The 26,522-nt window shown below is 30.8% G+C and overlaps 1 protein-coding gene across 3 annotated transcripts in view; it reads left to right on the top strand.

The window, feature by feature from the left end:
- Positions 1-23,060, top strand: part of LOC143057799 (uncharacterized) — a 35,357-nt gene extending 12,297 nt beyond the window's left edge. For 2 of the 3 annotated variants that reach the window (XM_076231213.1, XM_076231214.1), the window contains exons 2-10: positions 2,307-2,669; positions 3,651-3,798; positions 5,999-6,089; positions 14,434-14,581; positions 15,714-15,870; positions 16,551-16,721; positions 17,974-18,096; positions 20,459-20,572; positions 21,333-23,060. In XM_076231213.1, the coding sequence (XP_076087328.1) occupies positions 2,307-2,669; positions 3,651-3,798; positions 5,999-6,089; positions 14,434-14,581; positions 15,714-15,870; positions 16,551-16,721; positions 17,974-18,096; positions 20,459-20,572; positions 21,333-21,637 (1,620 nt within the window). In that variant the 3' untranslated portion in view covers positions 21,638-23,060. Of the gene's footprint in view, positions 1-835; positions 856-2,306; positions 2,670-3,650; positions 3,799-5,998; positions 6,090-14,433; positions 14,582-15,713; positions 15,871-16,550; positions 16,722-17,973; positions 18,097-20,458; positions 20,573-21,332 lie in introns of those variants that run through there. The other variant, XM_076231215.1, reaches the window with a different exon arrangement.
- Positions 23,061-26,522: the final 3,462 nt, after the last annotated feature.

Below are 26,522 nucleotides of genomic sequence, written 5' to 3'. Positions count from 1 at the left end.
ATTTAAACTTTATATATCAGCATGATCAGTGTACATGTATTGCCTACATTGTGTTCTAAATAAGTATTTGATTGGAAGTGTTAATCATGAGTAACCACCAGTTGTTAATCATGTAAAATTAATAGAGTTTAAATTTTATTTTTTTTTAAATCAGAAATTAGTTGAATGATAAATCATATTAAGGCCATGAAATGTTTTCAAAATTATTCTATATTTAACCATGTATTCAAAATCCTCTATTTAGTATAGATTAGAGACATGAGACTTGGGTTATTAATTATTATCCCCCCGGCCAGATGTCAATGGAATTATGGTTGTTAAAAACTGAAATAAAATCTTTTGTCTCCATTTAATAGAATTCCAACATAATGATGATTCTAAATCAAAATATTAATTAGGTCGAATTTCTATAGAACTCGATCAGTCCAAAAGTACACAAAAAAAATAAATAATAAATAATATTGTTTTAAAGAAAGTGCTGTACAGGTTATTTTTATTGTTGAGTATACATGTACATGAATATTAAATATTATAGTATTTAGGTCACTTTGTCCATTTGCCTTGGGGATGTTGTTTTTTGTCTTCCACAGAATTAAATGTTATCATTGATACACACCAATTTGATGTATTCGACATCATTATGAAATTAAAAATATGATGTACTTATCTTTTACAAAAAAAATGTGTATTAGTTATGTCACAGTAAGATCCAGGTAAGACCTTTTTTAGCATTTTCTTTAACTCAGGAGATTTATCATTCATGTAAATTGGTATAAAAATATATCAGCAAAGAACTTATAAAAGATGTTATGAAAATTAATTTGTTAGTAAAGTGATCTAAAGTGTAATGTGTTGGTATGTACAAATGCTTGTGTTTTATATAGTTGAACATAAGAGATCTTTGGAGCACATGTTACTATTTGTACTTTATATATGTGTCGACTTCAAAAAGATCCCCTACTTATTAATTTACCTGATGCTTACTAAAGGTATAATGTATTCTTCAAATTTTTCATAGGGAATAGTGTCAATATTATTGAAAAAGATACCAGAGTAATTATTTAAATACTGATAGTAAGAAAGAAGAGGGGGTGGGAGTGAGGGGGTGGGGGGTATGACCTTTATTTGGACTCCTTAATCGGGTGTTTTTAAGCTCAGGATTTTTCATATTCATTGTTATTCATTGTTTATGGTCTCAGCAGTTAAAAAAATGTATAAACATAAATGTGCATGTTTAAAATAGAAAGGTTTTGTGTTCTCTTATGTTAACATGATTATGCACAAATAATTACATTAGATGTATGTTTCATTATGATACGTTATTCTGATTGGCTAACTGCACATCACGTGCTGTTCCTGAAACAATTGCATTAGACATTAAAACTTATCATTCATTATGACACGAGATCCCACGATAAAGTGCACAGGTGAATTAAATGAAAACTTGATAAAAATCGTGTTTTCATGATTCTAGCTAAAAAAAATGTAATTATAAGTATTGAATGCTTCTTTTTGTAACTTTATAGGGTTGCTTCTGCACTTCATACAAAATGTACTTCGGTCAACGCTTTTACACCCCAATAAATTTACAAAAAGCAGCATTCAATTCTTAATTAAAGTATTACAATTCAGAGGACAACGGAAAAAAAAGAGTCTAAATAAAGAAATCACATACTACTAAATGTAAGCTGGTTGCAAATAAATATTTCAGCTTGTTTGATATTTTTTATTTTAATTTTAATCCATAAAGAATGTAAAAGATATTATTGGAAAAAAATAATTAAGGAAACCAGTGAAGAACTGCCCTCCAAATCTCTTTAAGTTGGTATTATGAGTCGCTACTGCTATTCTACTAAAACAGAGGGAAAAAAGATAGACACCAGTTTCCCTAGGTATACATGTACTTCATAAATCAGGGTTCTCACTAAGGCGAGTCCATGAGTCCTGGACTCTTGAAAATCTGTTTGAACTCACCATTTTCAAAACTGGTGAGTCCAAAGACGCATCAAGATTGTAAAATTTTGTATATAAACTGAACACACATATTATAATTGTAGGGTAAGAGTTTAAAAGTAATCTGAATTTAATGTCATATCAGTCATGAAGATTAAAATAATAAACCATATTGCAATAAAATATCTTCTTTTTACTGTAGGACTCACCATGGCAAAAAGTGAGGAGTCCCTAGACTTACCTTCAAAATCCTTACTGAGAACCCTAATAAATCAACTTTCAATGATTATTGAGTCTTCACTGTATACTACAAAACATTTTCATCATTCTCTTTTTTCTTTTCCTCTTTTTAGGATGATGAGGAAATAGAAGGTGGCAAATATTATGCAAAGTCTCCAGATGGAATAGACAATCCAGGTCTTAATGTTTCTTTGCCTTCCTTGCAAAAAGATCCTGAACAAAGACATCCTAATGACACATTAACCTTAGAGAAAAATGTTGGCTTGAAAAAGTTCCATCCAATAGGGAAATGGAGGGACTTGGAAAAATTAGAAACAAAAAGTTATCCAGAGATAAATCGTCAACTGGTGAATAAAAAATTGACAATGATGAAAAAGAATTCCACTGCCATGGAAGCCGAAGATGTACAGCAAAATGAGAAAATTCCCTTGAAAAGGAGGCTATCTCTTGGGGATATCCCCATGACAGAAACTAATGTATGTACATATACCTTCCAACTTGTAAAGTGATTCATAATTTTAGTAAGTGTGGATTCATTTATTTTCGTGGGTATTAATTTTCGTGGATTGAGGAAAACTAGCATTTTCATTGATATTTGAATTTGTGGTTTTGGCTATCTCTGCATACAAAGCCCATAAAAAATTTGTAATTTGTTGAACATTTGAATTTGTGGTTCACCTGTACCCAAGAAAGTAACGAAAATTGGTATCCAACGAATAACAATGAATCCTTAGTATGAAAAATAAGAACATATGGTATTAATTCAGAAGAGACAACTATACACCGTGGATTCAAATGAAATGGATGTTAGAAATTGTAGACAACTGTATGGCCTTCAACAATGAGCAAAAACCATAACTGTAATTCTTATTCTTTGTTCAAACATCATTGGTTTGTGGGGTGCTATTATATAATTTGTTGGGTACTGAATTTGTGGATAAAGGGACTTTTGATAAACCCCTCTCGCAAATTTGAATTGGATTGGACAGCTGGCATAGTCGAATTAGTTTACAGTACTGTAAATTTCTGAATTTATTGTGTGCCTTTGTTATTGCAATTTGTGTAGATAAAAACAAAATACAAGATTGATTTAATGATTATCGCTATTTCAGGTAGAGCTCCTTACCGATATATGATTCAGTTATCAGAATGTGAGTTCTTATCTATTGCGATACTCACCTAGTCACATCCACCTTATCGCTATTTGTCCGCCATTCCTGACATCGCAAAAGTTCCCGTAAAATTTTGTCGTCATAATAGAAAATATCTGACGCCACAATGGAATGTTATTGTTGTATGGTGTCATACATTTGTAAGTACAAGTGGGACAGATTTCCAAATAACGATAAGGTGTATTATTCACATTTAGAAAAAGACTAGCAGTAATTTCTGAATCTACATTATACAATTTTACACTTATTTAATTTTTTTGGAATCTTAATTGTTTGCTATTACAGGGCAAGCATCTTCTAAGCCCTGATGAATGTTTCTATATAGGGAGAGCTGATTCTACTGCCAGAATGTCTAATTCTGAAGCTAACTCTGTATGTCGTCATCGGATACGAATCACTGAAGTGGTGCCATCACACAGCAGTATTATAGATGGTAATGTTATTATGAACTTTGAACTTTGACATATTATTTATGTACAGTACAGCCCTAATGGATTTTGCTTTTTGTACCTGCCCACTGTGGGAGTAATAAGTTATGGCTTATTTCTCGCCTGCACTCCATATAAAGTGAAAATGCATTTATATGTTATGTAAAAAAAGTTGCAATAAAGAAATAAGGGAATATAGTTTAATTGCCAATGAGACAATTAGTCTGCCGCAGTTCAAATGACGTAAATGTATGCAATTAAAAAATTATAATTATAGACCACTGTGCGGCTGTTAAGCCCATATTGTATAGTGGGCTGTTCACAAGTATATGTATGTTAAACAGTGTCTCACTTCATTCATTTGTAAACAAATATTTTATTCTGTATGATATTGTTCTATTTTTACGTGCCATGATGCACAGTATAGAGTTTTCAATGACTTTTCACAAAATCTTATCCAAACTGATATGAAATTATTTGGTGTAAGGATGTACTTAGGTGAAATTTTAAAATCTAGAATATAAAATTGATAGGCATGGAGCTATTTTTCAAGATATTTTTTTTTTAAATGTCAGGAAATGGCTTAATCAGACTTTTACCTTATATTTGTGTTGGTATTAATTGGATCTCAAATCAAAAGAAAAGAAATCTAGAATCTGCTTAAATTTTGGTAAATGACCTATTACATGTATGAGCTATTAAAGTCTTAGGTCAGTTAACTTTAATGAGGAACTTCTTTTATGCTTGAAAATTTGAACATATAAATGTAGAACCCTATTTTGTATCTGTTTTATTGTCTTTCTACCAAAAATGTTCTATACATACATAATGTACTTTTTACCAAATATACATTTTGTTAAAAAATATTAATGTTTGCGAATTTTCCAGGTGAAAATGAAGGTACCATTTTAGAATTTTGTATGTGTGTATAAGTTGTAGAATTTTATAAGTACATCTGAGCCAGTGACAAGAATTTTATATATATATAGGTTAACAGTAAAGGAGGTAGACCTATATAAAAGGGAAATAACTCTTAAATTCAACAGTATGAATATAATCTACATTATTTAGATTATTCCAATCTGTTTCAGGTAAATGCTTAAAAAGCATTGAATAAACTGGACTTTGACAAGCACATTATTGATTTAAAGAGTTATCTCCCTAAATCAAGATCTACCCACCTTAATTAGCAATCTAGCCTGAATACTATAGAATGTTAACTATTTACCTAAAATATCAAAATCGATATAGAACAAGCATGCATTTTTAATAAGTTTTAGGAATTTATTATATGTATACTAATTTTAAAAGTAGCAGCCTTAAATTGTCTTAGTTTTATAGAATTATATGTTAATTTCCTTACTCAATAACAAAATCTGTAATGAACAAGCATGTATATATATTAAGTTTGCATGCTTTTAGCTAATTTAAATGGAAAATTATGTGTGTGTTTTTGTGTGTGACCTGAATGTGTGTCTAGACAATGCTAGATATTGAAAAATTTATCTTTGAATTTGATAAAACATAAACAGAATCTTCTTAATAATCAAAAGAGAGTAATTTTTGGAATTTATTTAGGTTTGATTTTTATCAATTCTTTTAACTGATTTTAGATTTTTCCTTCTTCATTTTTTTTCTAAAGTTACTAAACTTAGAAAGGGCTTTGAAAAAATAACAGTTTTGAAAATGAGTTGAGGTGTTTTCTGATGAATTTATATGCTTTTCAGTTAGAGTTCAAACCAATTTCAGTAAGCTACACAATTTTATAATATATGCAATTGTAACTACATGAAAGGACGTTTTTAGACAACAAGGAATGCAAATATGTATACCAACCATTACAAAAATCTACTTCTCATAGGCCTAATATTGAAATTTGTAGGTTTTGAACTAGTCATTACTTATAATCTGCTAACAAACCATCACACTTCAGCTTCCCAAACCTACTTATGAGTCCTTAATACTGCAAATTCAGAAATTGTCGTGTGCATTTATTATTGCGATTTTGTCAATTTAAACTTGAATTTTAGTTTTTATGATATTGAGAAAAATCCTCTTTAATTTGTATAAGCTATTTCAGTATGCAAGTTTAAATTTAACTCTGTCGCATTTTTCGCAATAATAAAAACCTCACAATAATTTTTAAATCTACATATACTTTTCTAAGATTTCCATATTATAATTTGCAGTTGGTTTTTTTTCTAGGTCGTGAGACAGATTGGAGATTATCATTACATCAATTCAGTTCCAAGAAGCAAAACAAAGAAGAAAGATCTAAGTTTTCAAAACGTATTCGGTAAGTTTAAACAAAGACTTTTCAGAAATTCAAAATATACACAAAGAAAAAAGTTAAGCACCCCTGATATATTGCATTATAGCTTTTTACCAAAATTTTTAATTTAAATATTAATATTAATTTTAACAAAACCAATGTTCCTTTAAAAAAAGTCACCATACAGGTGTGACCGGCCATTAAGATATCGATGTATCATGCATGTGAACCATGCCCCCAGGCAAATTACAAAATGCACGTGGTGATTTCACCCGATATTGAATATTGAACTATGGATATCGTTAACAGACTTACATTGAACGTTTTCTAAGTGAAATGACAGTAGCATCCTGCAAAAAGGACTCAGAAGAACCATACTTAAAATGGACATGTTTTAGTGTTTAAACTGGACTTGTGGTTTTGTGACAATCTATTCATTAAATTATCATTTTTGTTTCATTTTTTTGTGTTTTCCTTAAAGCTAATGTAATATTCTTACAGGCTGCATTACTTTTAATGACATCATTTGTTCTGGGATCATATGACCCTTCTCGTAATATTTGTCATATCGAAAAAATGTTGGGGTGCTTAACTTTTTTCGTTGTGTATATATAATCATGCCATAAATTATGATAAACAAGGGTATTATGTATGTTTTATAACACAACATAATAATGTACAAATAACAAAATTACTTATACTTTCTTCTTCAAATTTCTGCAAATTAGTGTCCATACGTCCCAAATTTGGTTTCCTGTCTCTGACTTTAGTTTGCCTCAACCAAATGTTATGAAACTTATACACAATGTTTATTAAGACAAATTAAGATCAAGTTTGAATTTTGGTAGCATCACTTTAACAGTTCTAGAGTTATGCCCTTTACAAATGGAAAAATTGCTGAATTTTATCGTTTCCTTTCTGTAACTTTAGATTGCCTTTACCAAAGTTATGAAACTTATACACAATGCTTATAACTACAAAACTGAGATCAAGTACAAATTTGGGTAGCACCACTTTTGTCGTTCTTTAGTTGTGTCCTTTATAACTTTATATGATATGCAAGAGGGGCATCATCTGTGTCCCATGGACACATTCCCCATTTTTTATACGACCGCAAATTTTGAAAAAATTTTCGTCGTATATTGCTATCACGTTGGCGTCTGCGTCGTCGTCGTCGTCGTCGTCGTCGTCCGGCGTCCGAATACTTTTAGTTTTCGCACTCTAACTTTAGTAAAAGTGAATAGAAATCTATGAAATTTTAACACAAGGTTTATGACCATAAAAGGAAGGTTGGTATTGATTTTGGGAGTTTTGGTCCCAACATTTTAGGAATAAGGGGCCAAAAAGGGCCCAAATAAGCATTTTCTTGGTTTTCGCACCATAACTTTAGTTTAAGTTAATAGAAATCTATGAAATTTTGACACAAGGTTTATGACCACAAAAGAAAGATTGGGATTGATTTTGGGAGTTTTGGTTTCAATAGTTTAGGAATAAGGGGCCAATAAAGGGCCCAAATAAGCATTTTTCTTGGTTTTTGCACAATAACCTTAGGTTAAGTAAATGGAAATCTATGAAATTTAAACACAATGTTTATGACCACAAAAGGAAGGTTGGTATTTATTTTGGGAGTTTAGGACCCAACAGATTAGGAATTAGGGGCCAAAAAGGGACCCAAATAAGCATTTTTCTTGGTTTTCGCACTATAATGTTAGTATAAGTAAATACAAATCTATGAAATTTAAACACAAGGCTTATGACCATAAAAGGAAGGTTGGTATTGATTTTGGGAGTTTTGGTCCCAACAGTTTAGGAAAAAGGGGCCCAAAGGGTCCAAAATTAAACTTTGTTTGATTTCATCAAAATTGAATAATTGGGGTTCTTTGATATGCCGAATCTAACTGTATATGTAGATTCTCAACTTTTGGTCCCGTTTTCAAATTGGTCTACATTAAGGTCCAAAGGGTCCAAAATTAAACTTAGTTTGATTTTGACAAAAAATGAATCGGTTGGGTTCTTTGATATGTTGAATCTAAAAATGTACTTAGATTCTTGATTATTGAAGTTTTTTTGGTCCAGTTTTCAAATTGGTCTACATTAAGGTCCAAAGGGTCCAAAATTAAACTTTGTTTGATTTCATCAAAAATTGAATCCTTGGGGTTCTTTGATATGCCAAATCTAACTGTGTATGTAGATTCTTCATTTTTGGTCCTGTTTTCAAATTTCAAATTCTACATTAAAGTCCAAAGGGTCCAAAATTAAACTAAGTTTGATTTTAACAAAAATTGAATTCTTGGGCCTCTTTGATATGCTGAATCTAAACATGTACTTAGATTTTTAATTATGGGCCCAGTTTTCAAGTTGGTCCAAATCAGGATCTAAAATTATTATATTAAGTATTGTGCAATAGCAAGTCTTTTCAATTGCACAGTATTGTGCAATGGCAAGAAATATCTAATTGCACAATATTGTGAAATAGCAAATTTTTTTTTAATTAGAGTTATCTTTCTTTGTCCAGAATAGTAAGCAAGAAATATCCTATTTGTGCAATAGCAAGAATTTTTTTTAATTGGAGTTATCTTTCTTTGTCCAGAATCAACTTAAATCTTTGTTATATACAATATACAATGTATATACACTTTTTACTACCAACTGATAAATTTAAATAATCTTTACCATTCAGTGATAACAAGCAGTTTTTTTACATCTTAATATTTTATGATGTATTTAAATGAGTAGTTATTGTTGCAAACTCCATTAGAAATTTGAATTGATATCAGTTTTGAAAAAGGGAAACGGGGATGTGAAAAAAAAGGGGGGGGGGGTTAAATTTTTCTCATTTCAGATTTCATAAATAAAAAGAAAATTTCTTCAAACATTTTTTTGAGAGGATTAATATTCAACAGCATAGTGATTTGCTCAAAGGCAAAAAAAACCTTTTAAGTTCATTAGACCACATTCATTCTGTGTCAGAAACCTATGCTGTGTCAACTATTTAATTTTAGATTTAAAAAGTTTGAAGAAGAAATCTTTAATTGATTTGTAAAATCTTGGCATTTGTTTTGTGTAAAAAAAAAAACATGTAATGTCAAAAATTTGATCACAATCCAAATTCAGAGCTGTATCATGCTTGAATGTTTTGTCCATACTTGCCCCAACTGTTCAGGGTTCGACCTCTGCGGTCGTATAAAGCTGCGCCCTGCGGAGCACCTGGTTTTTTTTTTTAATTGTTTTACCTGGTTCATTTTGTGATGAAGGGAGGGCCTTTCATAGCTAACTGTAATATATGGGTTTTGCTCATTGTTGAAGGCCTTACCTCTTACATCAAAGTCATTTGGAATCTGATAAATTGTTATCTCATTGATTGGTAATCATTCCACATCTAGTTTTGTTAGGTTTTATTTATTTATATTAGTCCACAGATGCAGAATAAAAAGACAGAGTTGTCTTTCTTAGTTCAAATATTTTTAGCTGATGCAATGCTTGATGTTAGTAATCAATCCAGATTTTAAGATGGTGCAACATTCTGAGTTGAACACATATCAATAAACTAATGCAGAAAGTTTATGGGGTAGACCTTGGTTCAGGGAGATAACTCTTTAAATCAATTAAGCGTTTGTAAAAGTCAAGTTCATCAATGTATTTTAAGCATTTACCTGAAACAGATTGAAAATAATCTATGTAACCTAGAAGCTTAGAATATATTTTTGAAAATGGTTGACACAAACGTACTGATGATTTTAAGAGTTATTTCCCTTAACCTAGATCTACCTCCTTTAAAGTCATTTTAATCATCAATTGCCAATTTATAGCAGGTTATTTGCCTTTAAATATACAAAAGAGAAGTCAAACAGTTACTTAAATTTAAATTTTCACTTGCATGTATAAAATATAATTATTTGTAAATTAATATTAAAAAGTATTATATATCTAAAGTAAGTAGTTGATAAAATTAAGTACAGTATTGTATGCTTGTGTAAGTAATTGAATACAATTTGGTACAAGCTGTGTGTAAAAATGATAATTTATCTAAACATTTTTAAGTAAATATATATTTTTATATATAAACAAGTCTAAATTGAAAACAACGTTCAAACCTATAATTGCGTTGGATAAAAATAACAATTTTTTACATGTGCATGTATCAAATTTCGTTGTAGAGGGGTCTAAATACAGCACAAACAACATTTTCAAATAGACAAAAAGAGTGAAAAAATATATTTTAACATATATATATATATATAGTGAAAAAATATATTTTAACATATATATATATATATATATATAATGTAATAGTGAAACCAGTATATCAAAGTGTTTTTTTCCAACACCATACCCAACAATATGATTGGAAATTAGGCACTTGTATCTAATTAGATATAAGCAATAGGTCAACTATATTTGGTGTATGGAATGATTGTAAGGTGTACCTGTCTGTCTTGCAGGATTCATATGACTTTGACCTCATTTTCATATATGTGTCATTGTTAAGTTTTCAAGTTGGTCCAACATGTCCAAATCGTGGTCCAAAATGAAACTTTGTTTGATATCAACAAAAATTGAATCCTTGGGGATCTTTGATATGCTGAATCTAAACATGTATTTAGATTTTTGATTATAGGCCCAGTTTTCAAGTTGGTCCAAATCGGGGTCCAAAATTAAACTTTGTTTGATTTCAACAAAAATTGAATATATGGGGTTCTTTGATATATGCTGAATCTAACCATGTATTTATATTTTTGTCGAGCCTTCGACTTTAGTCGAAAAAGCGAGACTAAGCGATCCTACATTCCGTCGTCGTCGTCGGCGGCGGCATCCACAAATATTCACTCTGTGGTTAAAGTTTTTGAAATTTTAATAACTTTCTTAAACTATACTGAATTTCTACCAAACTTGGACAAAAGCTTGTTTATGATCATAAGAAAGTATCCAGAAGTAAATTTTGTAAAAATAAAATTCCATTTTTTCCGTATTTTACTTATAAATGGACTTAGTTTTTCTGCGAGGAAACATTACATTCACTCTGTGGTTAAAGTTTTTAAAATTTTGATAACTTTCATAAACTATCCTTGGTTTGTACCAAACTTGGACAGAAGCTTGTTTATAATCATAAGATAGTATCAAGAAAAAAATTTTGTAAAAAAAATTTCCACTTTTCCGTATTTTACTTATAAATGGACTTAGTTTTTCTGCCAGAAACAAAACATTCACTCTGTGGTTTAAGTTTTTAAAACTTTTATAATGTTCTTAAATTATCCTGGATTTCTACCAAACTTAGACAAAAGCTTGTTTCTGATCATAAGATATTATTCAGAAGTTTTGTAATTTTGTAAAAAAGAAATTCACTTTTTCGGTATTTTACTTATAAATGGATTTAGTTTTTCTTCCAGTTAACATTACATACAGTCTGCAGTTAAAGTTTATAAAACATTTATTAGATTCATAAACTATCCTGGATTTTTTACCAAACTTGGAAGCTTCTTTTAATCAGAAGACAGTATCGAGAGGGAAATTTTTATTGATGTTTTTCCTCATTTTTGTTGAGTCTGCAATTAACAGCAAAAGTAGGCGAGACACTGGGTTCCGTGGAACCCTTACGAATTTTTGATATTTGGGCCCAGTTGTTAAATTGGTCCACATTGAGGTCTAAAGGGTCCAAAATTGAACTTATTTGATTTCATCAAAAATTGAATTCTTGGGGTTCTTTGATATGCTGAATCTAAGCATGTATTTAGATTTTGGATATTGGACCATAATAGGTAAATGTCCAATTTAAATTTTTTAAGTTTTTAAGTTTAAGTTCTTAGACCACATTCATTCTGTGTCTGAAACCTATGTTGTGTAAACTATTTAATCACAATCCAAATTCAGAGCTGTATCAAGCTTGAATGTTGTGTCCATGTTTGCCCCAACTGTTCAGGATTCAAACTCTGCGGTCGCATAAAGCTGCGCCCTGCAGAGTAACTGGTTAGATAATAAGGACATACTATGTAGATGTGCAATTGACAGGAAATTATGATTCAATTTTTTTTCTAGGAGTTATGCCCCTTTGAACTTATTTGCCCCAATATACTACTGCAACAGTTTGTCATCGCAACTCCTCTGAAACCACACAACATAATTTTATGAAACTTTGTAGATCATAAGGATATACTATGTAGATGTGCATATCGACAGGAAAATTATGAATTAGGTATTTTTCTAGGAGGTGCACCCCTTTGAACTTATTTGCCTCAATATACTACTGCAACAGTTCGTCATCGCAACTCCTCTAAAACCACTGAACAGAATTTCATTAAACCATATTAGATAATAAGGACTTACTACAGTATGTAGATGTGCATATCAACAAAAAATTATGATTGAGTTTTTTTTTTCTAGGAGTTACGCCCCTTTTAACTTATTTGCCTAAATATAATAATGCAACAGTTTGTCATCAAAACTCCTCTGAAACCTCACAACATAATTTCATTAAACCTGTTTAGATAATAAGGACATGATATGTAAATGTGTATTATAATTGACAGGAAATTATCAATTTTTTTTTTCTTGGAGGTTTTTTATATGTCAAGTGACAATGTGGGGGCAAGGGGTATGTGAGCACGCTCACTAAGATTCTTTAATTAAAAAAGTGCACATCGAGAATGATGTTTTTTGACCCATCTGTCAGTCCATCTGTACGTTCATTCATCTGTCAGTCTGTCATGCGTCAGTCCTGTTCTTGTCATCGCAACTCCTCTGAAACCACACAACATAATTTTATGAAACTTTGTAGATCATAAGGATATACTATGTAGATGTGCATATCGACAGGAAAATTATGAATTAGGTATTTTTCTAGGAGGTGCACCCCTTTGAACTTATTTGCCTCAATATACTACTGCAACAGTTCGTCATCGCAACTCCTCTAAAACCACTGAACAGAATTTCATTAAACCATATTAGATAATAAGGACTTACTACAGTATGTAGATGTGCATATCAACAAAAAATTATGATTGAGTTTTTTTTTTCTAGGAGTTACGCCCCTTTTAACTTATTTGCCTAAATATAATAATGCAACAGTTTGTCATCAAAACTCCTCTGAAACCTCACAACATAATTTCATTAAACCTGTTTAGATAATAAGGACATGATATGTAAATGTGTATTATAATTGACAGGAAATTATCAATTTTTTTTTTCTTGGAGGTTTTTTATATGTCAAGTGACAATGTGGGGGCAAGGGGTATGTGAGCACGCTCACTAAGATTCTTTAATTAAAAAAGTGCACATCGAGAATGATGTTTTTTGACCCATCTGTCAGTCCATCTGTATGTTCATTCATCTGTCAGTCTGTCATGCGTCAGTCCTGTTCTTGTCATCGCAACTCCTCTGAAACCACACAACAGAATTTCATGGAGCTTTGTAGATAATATGGACATACCATGTAGATGTGCATATCAACAGTAGATAATATGGACATACTATGTAGATGTGCATATCAACAGGAAATTATTACTTATTTTTTCTTCTAGGAGTTATGCCCCTTTGAACTTATTGGCCTCTATATACTACAGTCCGTCAGTCCTGTATTGTCGTCGCAAATCCTCTGAAACCACAAAACATAATTTCATGGAACTTTGTAGATTATATGGACATACTATAAAAAAAATACTGCACCTTCCTTCCTTCCTTCCTTCCATCCTTCCTTCCATCCATATCAAAATTATGACAAATTGAGCTGAAAAAGGTGATTCAAAAAGAAATATAACTGTGGGAGATTTTAGTGTTATATTAAATGAAAACAATGTTCTTCATTTCTTTTCTTGTGCTGTCTGTTGAGGGTTGTAATTGTGTTACCTTCATGACAAATAACAGTAAATTCTTGCCAATTGACGTTAATTTTAAATTTATGTGCATGACAATAAAATGTACACTAGTCTTTCTTTACCATGATATTTTTTTTTATTGATTTTAACAAATCATGTTTAACTCACTAAAATAACAGTGACAGATGATTATTTGAGACCTCTCAAAAATCATGATGAAGATATTTTGACAAATCAGGATAAAAATTTAACCAATTTGACGCTAACAGAAGCTGTAAATGACCATTATATGCCTGAGGGCAAAGTCATTCTTACCCTCTTTATTAGACTTGTAATTTTAGATTGACTTTTAGTTTCAAAATAGAAATTGTGTTTGATCACAAACTTACATTTTGACCAAAATCACTTATCCAAAGTTTTAATTCATGGCTGTCTAAAATTGTTTTACAAGAGTTCGTTTAAAGAAACAAATACTTGAAATGAGAATCCAAAAATGTCTAGCTATCTTAATATTTGCTGGATCACAACACTAATTTTGCTTTGATTCTTTTTCTTTTTAGGTCATACTATAAAGCCCAGGATGAACTAATAGGAGCATTCGAGGACATACAACTAGGTGTTGATGAAGATATGGACGATTCTGAAGAAGCTAGACAACTAATGAAAACAGCTGGCTTGTATGCTAAAATAACATTCTTTGCAAATCTGGTGGGTATACCGATGATTCATTATTATTCATTAGATACTAATTATAATCCACCTTTAAATAAGTCAGGGTTATACTGTTTTACCTCTGTCTGTCCATCCATCCGTCTCATGAATAATTTTCGTCACATCTTTCTCAGGGACAACATCCTAAAAATTTCTAAAAATTTGGTTTCAGGGTTCATATAAGTCAGCTATACCTGTGATGCATTCTCAATTTTAGATTCATCACTCAACAACTTCCTGTTTACCAAAATATTTAGAAGAGGGTATCATCAGTGATTAGTAGCTTGCAGTTTCATTTGTTTTTGTGGATTTCATTGGTTGAGGCAAACTTAATGATTTCAAATGTTCAATAATGTATTGATGACCTCTAGGCTTGTCGTGAGTCTACGAAAATACTATTTATCTTTAATCCATGGAAAGGTGTTCCAACTATATGCTCCCATTCAAATGCATTGATCGTCCAAAAAAAGGAGGGGTTCCAGGGGGGGTTCCCAGGGGTTGGAACCCCCCCCCCCTTGGATCCACCACAAGAGAAAAGTTTTGACAATAGTTGTTACTTACAGTATAAATAATAGAAGTGTTTCAAAATATCACATATTCCCAAATAGATGAAAAAAATATGGAGATGTTTTTTTATTGACAAATTGAGAAAATGATAATCCATCAGAATTCAAATGAAGTGGATATTACCACTAACGGGTAACTGTACAGCCTTCAACCATGAGAAAAAAACTCATACCATATTGTAAGCAATAAAAGGTCCTGATCTGAAAAAGAAACAAAGGAAAAACTAGCAGCCTTAGGATAAGTTATAACAATACAATTTACCAAAAAACCAATATGACAAATATGAATTAATAACTACCACCAAATTACAGGCTTGCAATTGCAACAGTAAAGGCTACAACTTTTATGACCGAAATAATTCCTGACCATCATACTTTAGAATCACCTATTTTGTGGCTGTGGTCAACAGATAAAGGACTTCCTTAGTGAAACACTTTCAAGTCCTTAATAGATAAAGAAGAAAAAAACAACTTCAAACTGCTCAATCTCAGCAAATTGCCCTGTCAAAAACATATGTTAAAGCATTAAAATGTGAAAGCCTTATATAAACTTTATTTTGTAGGTATTATTGGCAGCTAAAGCAGTGGCTGCCTTTTTGTCAGGGTCAATATCTATCATATCCAGTTTAGTTGACAGTGTTGTAGACTTGTCATCAGGTATAATTATCTGGGTCACAGGAAGAGCCATACGACAAAGGCTTCCATATGTATATCCTCAAGGTTGGTTTAACATTTATATCTTTAGTTTATAGTCCTGTATATCAATTTCTACTGTTGCAAACCAGTTTTGTATGATTTGTTTTATTCTCTGGGACCAGTGACATATTCAGGGATGAGAGGGCATACATCCCCTCCCCCTCTTGATCTGGAAAACAATAATTTTTTAATATAAGAAAATTTTGCCAAATACATGTATTGGTATGCATCACAGCTTTTTCTTCATTTGTGATAATTATGTCACTCTCTCTTTGTACCTTGGATCTTGAGACACTTTGGACCAAATTTGCTTTGACTGTACATGTCCTAAATGGCTAGTTTGCCATCACTCTGTCAGATCATCCTCTGTATGCAGTTCATCTGATACGTTTGAAATAATACTCAACAATAATAAGATAAAAAGACATGTTAACTTGTTATTATTTAATTATCAGATTCTTATAAACTGTAAATTTAGTTTATTTCTTGTAAACCAATTTTTATTGATTGAGAAAACCTAATATTTTCGTGGATATTTAATTTTGTGGTTTTTGCCAAAGTCTGCAAACAAGTTTATAGAAAAATTAAATTTTTTCTTCACCTTTATGTATGAAATTCATGAAAAATAATGAATACAAAGTCAATGATAGTTGTTAACATCAGTATTTTACTGACACTTCAGTTAGTTTTAAAATACTTTTTAGGTCGTACCAAATTGGAACCGATAGCCATTGTGATATTATCAGTTGTGATGAGTTTAGCATCAGTCCAGTTGATCAGGGAATCAATAGAGAAAATCATTAATTTGACAACAGGTGACAGCAAACCACCAACAGTTGATATCGCTACTATAGTAATCACTGCCTCAGCCATAGGTATGATACCTGCCTAAAATAGTCTATGGCGTTAAATTATTCTTAAGTCTGTTAATTCATAAATCCAATCATTTGTTTGAACCTTTTTTGTTGTTCATTCTGCATTTTCATTTTTAGATAATGAATAGATTATAGCTTTACAAACTTTGCAAAAACTTATGTTCCAGAATCTTTTGCACTCTGGGTAATATTTTCAAAAGTATACACCAAAACATTGTGATTTTTTCATATTGGTGTATAAACAATGACATTACCCATAGTCCTTTAAATTCTAAAGAGACGAAATGTCATAACCAAAATCATGTCTTATTAGTCTTTCCCTGATTGTGACATCACCAAAAATGACTAACTCCAAATACAGTAGACAGCAACCAACCAACCACAATCACAAAAAAATTTGACATTCATTTACAGAATGTGGTATAAGGTTAAGGTGGTACCTAACACTACAGGGAGATAACTCTGTAAAGTCAGCTAAACGTTTTAATAATGTTGTGTTGTAAAAGGAATATTAAGCTTCTCAATGATCAAAATTGGTGTTTGTCTAACTGCTATATAACCAGTGTAATTTTTCTGACAAAACGGTTTGTTCAAAATTTTTGAAATTTTTATATTTTTGTTAAAGGGCCCAAGTTAATAATTTGACAAAATTTTATGAAAATTAAATGAGCCAAATTAATTTTGGTGAAAGTGTTGGGTACCACCTCAAACATATTTGTGAGCTCTCAACCCTCCCAATCACTTGAAAAGTGATGTTACGACACAAACATACTGAAACAAGCTGTCAAAATATATTTAAAAGGGATTAAATCGTGAGATAGGCATGAAGCACAGAAAACTAACAAAGAACCAATCTAAGAGTAATACTTCAAAACCAACAATATACAACTAGCTACAGAAAAATACATGTGTAAAGAGGAATAACTCTTACATGATATGATTAGATTATGAAAAATAGAATAGACCAATTTCAATGTTCCTTTTCATGGAATCAAGCAGTGTTATTGACATCACTGAAAACTCAACTCTTTCTTCTTTCAAGAAATTCAATAAGTAATTTGACTTTGGAAATGAACAGAAAAAATTCACAAATGTGAAAATTCTCTACATTTTTGTATAGGCAAGAAAAATTCCTGGAATATCTTACTGGTCTTCAGTATGACAAATTATTGTTGAAAAGCCTTTAAAAAGTATTACTTCTTAAAATCTGTTTCAAAATATAGATGTTAAAAATCATATTTATATTTTCCAGTAATTAAGTTTGTATTGTGGTTAGTATGTAGACGTATAAAAACACCAACAGTTCAAGCACTGGCTCTTGATCATCGGAATGATGTTTTGTCAAATGCAGTGGCCCTGGTGTGTGGATATGTAGGTAAGATCATCTTTGCATTGTCTTAATAATATTTTAGCCCTGGTGTGTGGATATGTAGGTAAGATCATCTTTGCAGTATTATAAGAATGTATTGGCCCTGGTAAAATGCATTTGTAAATTGGTGGAACATAGCAAGGATAATTATAGGTTTCCTAACAAGTGAGAAATGAATATTGCTTTATATCATTTCGAGTATTTAATTTTAATATAATGATAAATGAGCCTTCAGTTAGTTTATTATTACTTATTTGAATAAAATAGCGAGAGTTGAGATCAAGCCATATCCAATTTTAACAAGTTGTTAAACCTTTTTCTATTTGGCCAAATAAAAAAGTATGTGTGGTTCCAGTTACATCTGAAAAAAAGTTTAGGTAGGTAGGGATTTTTTTTTATTTTATATTTTTTTTTTACATTGAGTCTATGGGAGCAACATTCTGACTTTAACAGTGCTTAATGAAAAATGACAATAAATCTTTAGGTAGGCTATTCTTAAGACGAAAAAGTAGGGACGGTAGGGTTACTGGAACCACACATATATTTTTATTTGGCCTTAATATGGTCAACACTTTCATTGTGTTGAATTAAAAATCCCATGAATTGTTGATCTAGTCTTTTGCGCATACCATTATGATGTCATATGTCCTTTTCCAATGTCAAACTTTAACATCAGACATTTTAAAACTTTTTGTTCTCTCCAAAATGTAATAAAATTTGACTAAATGAAGATTTTCAGGTGAAAAGTGTAAATTATTATTTATGTATATTATTGAAGAAATCACATTTGCCCATTTCCACGGACAAATATTCACTGTCTTAACCTTTTAAAGTTATCAGTGACCTATTGAATAGCAAAATGAAATGTTGTAGTATCGTCTCATGATACTAAATAAGCCAATCAAATTAACGCATATTTTCATTTCACTTTTTCGTATCACACTCGTACAGTATGATATAAGAAACATCTCTTCATGCAAGAAATATATTACAGGCCACACTCATAAGAGAAAGCTTATTACAGTTCTGATATCCAATCTGTGTAGAACAGTAGATACATTTATATGCAGTCCCAAATATGTTAAATGTGAATCTTTTATTATTTAAGGAGGTAGACCTAGGTTAAGAGAAATAACACTTAAAATCATCAGTACGTTTGTGTCAACTATTTTCAAAAATATATTCTAAGCTTGTAGGTTACATAGATTATTTTCAATCTGTTTCCGGTGAATGCCTACACTACATTGATGAACTTGACTTTTACAAACGCTTAACTGATTTAAAGAGTTATCTCCCTGAACCAAGGTCTACCTCCTTAAAATGCTCTCCTTGTTAATCTGAATAAATAGAACAACAAAGGGTACATTCTTTTCTTCCAAATCTTTTCATATCAGAAATTAAAATAATTTTTTTTTCTTTAAAAATCAAAATATTGTATTGCACAACAAAACTAAAATTTTTAACCGAGCACCATGTTTACTAATCTAATGCATCTTGGGTACTATTTGAAAGAAGTTTCTCCAAAAACCATGTGATTGCTAAAAGTTCCAGAAGCAATGTAAATTGAACCAAATACAAGAGGTTATTTTTCTACTTTAGATATGAACAATGAAATAACCCTAAGTCATTAGACTTTGAAACAGTTCATTGCTACAAATAAATTGAAATTTGGGCATAATTAGACAGCAATCCAAAAAAAAAACCTAGATTCCAGAAAATCATATAAAAATTAGAAGATGTAGTATGATTGCCAATGAGATAGTTATCCACTATATACCAAATGATTTAGATATAAGCAACTGTAGATCACAAAACTACCTTGAACAATGAGCAAAACCTATAAAGTAGTGAGTACAGGAAGAAAAAGCCCTGAAGGCATAAAACTTTGCCCAGTGCTCGGAGCACAAAAATCATGCTCGAAACATGAAATCCAGCAATTTGATTGGTTGATTTTTCTAGTCCGAGTACAAAAATCATGCTCGAAAGTTTTATGACCGTGAGGCCAGATATGAAAAAATATAAAACAATTTAAATAAGAAAACAAACTGCCTGACAACAATCAATAAATAAATAGAATAGAATATACAGTAGCAAACGACAACCACTGTATAAAACCTCATGACTTTAAACAGACACATACAGAATGTTGAAGGGTTAAATCATGTTTATCAGCATTCAATCCTACTGGGACATTAGTATTTATGTAACAGCACAAACCAAAAATATATTAAATTAATAAAAATGGTTCCAAAATTCTAGGCAAGTAGTGATTTTTTTTTTAATATATGACAGAGTAGAATGTTAAACAATACCTATTTCAGTAGAGCAAATGTTATTAAAGAATAATTTTCCTTTTCATATTTTGTAGGCTCCCAGGGATTATTAGATAAGACTGGTGAAAAGGGACTAATTTATGTAGACCCTATTGGAGCAATAGTTATATCTATTTATATAATTATAAACTGGTGGATCACTGGATATGGTAAGATTATTTTCTGGATATTTTTATGCGCCACCTAGGGGCATTATGTTTTTTTGGCTGTGCTCCCGTTCGTTCGTCCGTCCATCCGTCGTAGTTAAAGGTTTTGGTCAAGATAGTTTTTGATGAAGTTGAAGTCCAATCAACTTGACACTTAGTACACATGTTTCCTATGATATGATCTTTCTAATTTTAATGCCAAATTAAAGATTTTACCCCACTGAACATAGAAAATGATAGTGGGAGAGGGGCATCCATATACTATGGCCACATTCTTTTTTTTTTTCAATCTTATTGTCAGCCGACTTCACCATCTTCATCAATTACAACTAAGGAACCAGTATATGACACAAACAAACTTACTTCTACAACTAGTTCATAAAATCACACATTGGCTTGTTCAACCATGGTTCCACTGTAGTTAAATTATGGTGTTTTGTAATTGTATTATGGTATGGTGTTTTGTAATTGTATTATGGTGTTTTGAAACTGTATTATGTTCTTTTGTCATAGTATTATGGTGTTTTGAAATTGTATTATGGTGTTTTGAAACTGTATTATGGTGTTTTGAAACTGTATTATGGTGTTTTGTTAATTGTATTATGTTGTTTTGTAATTGTATTATGTTGTTTTGTAATTGTATTATGTTGTTTTGTAATTGTATTATGTTGTTTTGTAATTGTATTATGGTGTTTTGTAATTGTATTATGGTGTTTTGAAACTGTATTATGATGTTTTGTAATTGTATTCTGGTGTTTTGCAGGTCAAATCAAGATGCTGACTGGACACACTGCCAAACCTGACTTCCTGAAAAAATTAACATGGATTTGTGTGAATCATCATCCAAAAGTTCAATACGTAGATACTGTCAGGGCATTCCACTTTGGAAACAACTTCCTGGTTGAAGTGGACATTGTCCTTCCAGAGGACATGACTCTCAAAGAAGCCCATGACATTGGGGAACCCCTTCAACAAAAGCTTGAAAGACTGAAAGAAGTGGAAAGAGCATTCGTTCATTTGGATTATGAATTTGAACATAACCCATTGACTGAACACAAGATGGCCTGAAGGATCGAAATCTCATATATTTTTTTTATATGTAAATATGAACAGTATTTTAACATTGAATGTGTCTTAGACATCTTATACATGTACTTACTAAGTGTCAGTAGTTTAGTAGAAAGGTATAGTTTTAATTACATTTACAGAAATGAAATTTAAGCCAAAAGTAAAAAATCAAAGTCTTTTTAGAGTTTTATTTATATTTGATGTAATAATATACAAAAATAATTACTTCTGAAGACCTTATTTTTGTTGTTGTTGAAATTAACATTATTATCCAATCAAAATAGAAATTAACCATTAACATTTTTTTTTAAACAAAAAAAGTGTCCCAATGTAAAGAAATGCGGACATGTATTGTAATCTTGAGCCTGGTTCTATTCTGACTGACTTGAAAAATAAACTTAATGTAATTATATATGGTGTAGATATATTTTTTGTAGATGTGATTTATTTCTAGTCTTTTAGAACAAATCCTAACATTATGTGACTTGTAGCATATATATACTAACAAACTGTTTTTTAAAGATGTCCTCAAATATCATCATAATCAACTCTTATGATAATGTCCATTTTATCTACTGTACTCTCACAGTCAATGACAGGACATTTATCTACTGTACTCTCACAGTCACTCACAGGACATTTATCTACTGTACTCTCACAGTCACTCACAGGACATTTATCTACTGTACTCTCACAGTCACTCACAGGACATTTATCTACTGTACTCTCACAGTCACTCACAGGACATTTATCTACTGTACTCTCACAGTCACTCACAGGACATTTATCTACTGTACTCTCACAGTCACCCACAGGACATTTATCTACTGTACTCTCACAGTCACTCACAGGGCATTTATCTACTGTACTCTCACAGTCACTCACAGGACATTGGTATACTGTAAATTCAGAAATTTTTGCGTGCATTTATTATTTGTCATTTTAGACGATTTTAATTTTTACGATTTTGAGAAAAAATTTGTTTAATTCAAATAAAATATTTCAAAATGCGAGTTTTAATTATTGCGTTTACAACTCTGTTGCATTTTCGCAATGATAAAAAACCTGGCTATAATTTCTGGATTTACAGTACTTATATAAAACAATATTTACATATATATGTGATTGGTTTCTAGTCTTTTTTAAACTTTAAGAACTAAACTAGTAATGTATTGCGGTGTATTGTATATAAACTCTGCAGTATTTATTAATGTATATATTAAGTTTTTCTTGAATTGTATATGGTTGGTACGGCTTTATTTTTAATGAGTTATATCCTGAAAATACAAGTGAATACAATTTTGTTTCCTTCCTTGGGAGCACCACTGGTAAGCTGCTTTACAGAATACTGAGCTATGATCAGAAGTGCCAATTCCCCTGCATAAATTTATGTACTTTTGCAAGTTACAACTGAATTTGATATGATGAAGCAACAAACATTAAAAAACCAATGTTGTATAATTTTTTAAAGTATACAAATTTATGTAGACATATTTGGTCTTTATAGAAAGTAACTCCCATTCTTATATCCAGCTCTGTTAAAGGTGGTACCCACTAAAATTAATTTGGCTCGTTTAATTTTCATAAAATTTTGACAATGTATTTACTTTGAACCTTTAACAAAAATATATAAAAATTTTGAAAATTTTGAACCAACCGTATTGTCAGAAAAATTACACTGGTTACCCGGTATATAGCAGTTTGACAAACACCAATTTTGATCATTGAGAAGCTTAATATTCCCTTAACAACACAACGTAATTAAAACGTTTAGTTGATTTTACAGATTTATCTCCCTTTAGTGTTAGGTACCACCTTAAAATTCAGTTCTGATATCAAGTATGCACATGTATCTGGAATTAAAACATTCCTTTGTTCACAATGTGAAATATGAGTATCTTATAAGAATGACATTTATTACTCATTTTTGTCCCTATTATTGTCAAGCTTCAGTATCAAGCAAGAAATATTAAAAAGCAGAGTAATAGAATGTTATTTACTTTTTATTATAGCTCAGTATTGTAGAGAATCAGTACCTCTCCCTTTGAAGGGGAGGTAACAAGTTATTATAGCTCAGTATTGTAGAGAATCAGTACCTCTCCCTTGGAAGGGGAGGTAACAAGTTATTATAGATCAGTATTGTAGAGAATCAGTACCTCTCCCTTGGAAGGGGAGGTAACAAGTTATTATAGCTCAGTATTGTAGAGAATCAGTACCTCTCCCTTTGAAGGGGAGGTAACCAGCACAAATAATGTAATCTCAAATTCAGTTCAGGATATGGAAAATGATTTATTGTTATTTAAAAGATACAATCATGAAGCATTTAAAATCTTTCACTGAAAATGTAGTGTAATAAAATAGATTGGTAAAATATAGTTTACATTCCAGAATTTTTTTTTTATTTGTAAATAGGACTGAATAATGAAAAAAAGTCTTCCTTTGAAATGACTTTTAATCTCGTCTTGCTACCAATTTCACAAATAAATCTTCCAATAAATAATAATGATAAGAAGGGAATATTCCAGTGTACATATAAGTTACAATTTACAATTAAATTTTAGCTTTATTTTTTTTGTGAGAAAGCTTACAAAATTGAGAGAATTCATACTTTGTCAATAAAAAAAAATCATATTAAAACAAATAACAAGTAAATAATGATTTGTCAGGAAAATCCGAAAATTGGATGTTGTGGCCAAGTTGTCAAAGTAGCTCCTCTACAGCCATCACTAGCCTGTCAACATCAAGGTTGTGAGTACAAATCCCACTTGTGGCAAGGTGCTTTCTATTACAATATTTATTAAATGAGATTGACGCTTTTCCTGTTGACGGTTGAGGTTCTCTCCTTTCCCTTTGTCTTCCTCCACCAAAAAATACAATCTGCCATGAAATAGTCGAGAGAACCAAAAGTGGCATTGAAACACCACCAATAAATTCAAAAAAAAATGTAGCTTCTAACAATCTCTGAATAACTCTTATTTATCTCCCCAAAAAGGGCATTTTTTTAAATTAGATTCTAATGTGCATTTGTGTGATCACTTAACAGAGTGAGAGATTTTTGTTGTGTTTATTGCTAGCTTTTCTGTAAATTTTAAATGAAATCAACTTTTATAATCTCAGAATTAAGTGTTAAATAATATACTAATTGTGTAATTTCTACAGAAGGAGAGGTTTAAGTATTCAATAAAAAAAAAAAAATGTTATAACCCTTCCCAGGATATCATTGCCAAAGCTTAAACTTATTTCCCTTTCTTGGTGGTAAAAATGTTTGTATGTTTGTAATAGTTTCATGTAATATATGCAGTCAATATAGATTGTTTTACATGATATTTAAGAATAGAATTCTATTGAATTTATTGTCTTAAAATGTGTGTAATTTCAAGTTGTACAGGGTTTTATATAAAATATGTAGGAACAAATATGACTCATAAACATGTTAATGGGCCTTATCAAAATTTCCTGGTTGAAAGTTAATATTGTATTGCATGGATAAATAATGACTTATTTCTGTGTCAGTTTAATAGGATGCTTTCATTGCATACACATAATGTATTAAAAAAAAAATGTCTTACTGTGGATTGAGTGTTTATATGATGTTCAACTGATTTATACCATGAATGCCTTTTGTTACCAAGTATTAAGGGATTCAAATTGGGGCAAGACAAAAAATGTCTGTCTGGCTCAGATATTTTTTCGAAGCCCTGGCCTGAAGACAAGTTTTATTTTATTGAACATTTGAGTTAGGAGTTAATCTTTATGTGTAAAATTTACGAAAATTGGTACAACAGGAATAATAATGAATCAACAGTATTAACATACCGTCTTTTGATATGTATAGTGCGCATATGTGTATAGTGTGCACCCCCTTTGTGGTCCACGAGAGAAAAGTTTATTTGTGATTTTTAGATTTCAACATTAGTTTTTAACTATCAAAGTTACAGTATATATACTTTTTCATTATATTTTATGATAATTATTATTTTGTTTTCTGTTCAAATGAAAAAAAGGAGTTTAGTTAATACTCAACCAGTTTGTGATTGTAAAATATAAGTTGTATATAGAACAAAATTTTGTAATAAGAAAATAGTACAAAAATTATTTTATTTGTAAACTGAACAAATTGAATTGTGATTCATTGTATAAATATATGCATTAATGACCTGATCTGAGAACTAAAAAACAAAACAAATGATTGTACAGTTGAACCAGTGTACACAGTGAAACCTTTCTTAAATGAATTGATGTTCTTTAGGGAGTTTCAATTTACACTGTTTCCTGAAGGGGTTACTATCTATATTTTTAGTGGTATGAGTGTTTACTGGTTAGAACAGGGTATGATTTGACAAGTGCTGTCGGCACAGTTATACCTGAAAGGATAGTCCCCCCCCCCCCCTGGCACTGTTTCCACTAAATGCCTATCTCAAATGGTATGTACCTACCTCAGACGACACATAAATGATCCCGTCTTAATGTCTTGTGATGAATGGTGTGTCCCACTTAGTTCATCTGAAACTTCCAGAAAAACAACTTTACAGGATTCAACCATACTTCCATATATTTTTTCTGCAGGACAGGAAATTGATTTTAGTATGATTTAACATTGTTTTAACACTTGCCAAAATAATTGTAGATGTTGTGTCTTTTCATTTAAAAAAAATCTTGTGCAAAGTGCACATTTTGTAAATAGTCTTTTGAAATGGCTTTTCAAGTTAAGCTTTTAGAAGATAGAGTTATGGTTCTTTGAATGGAATATTTTGATATTGATAAACTATTTGCAAGTCTGCAACTAAAATCATTATTAAAATTTCTACAGTTTATTAAATAGTTAATGTACATGGTGAAACAAAATTAGATTTTGTTAAATTTATATATTATTTCTATTTTGTTT

The sequence above is a fragment of the Mytilus galloprovincialis genome, chromosome 13 (assembly GCF_965363235.1).
Source record: "Mytilus galloprovincialis chromosome 13, xbMytGall1.hap1.1, whole genome shotgun sequence".
Lineage (NCBI taxonomy): Eukaryota > Metazoa > Mollusca > Bivalvia > Mytilida > Mytilidae > Mytilus > Mytilus galloprovincialis.
The sequence above is the reverse complement of the archived record's forward strand: the minus strand, read 5'-3'. Positions and strand labels throughout refer to the sequence as shown.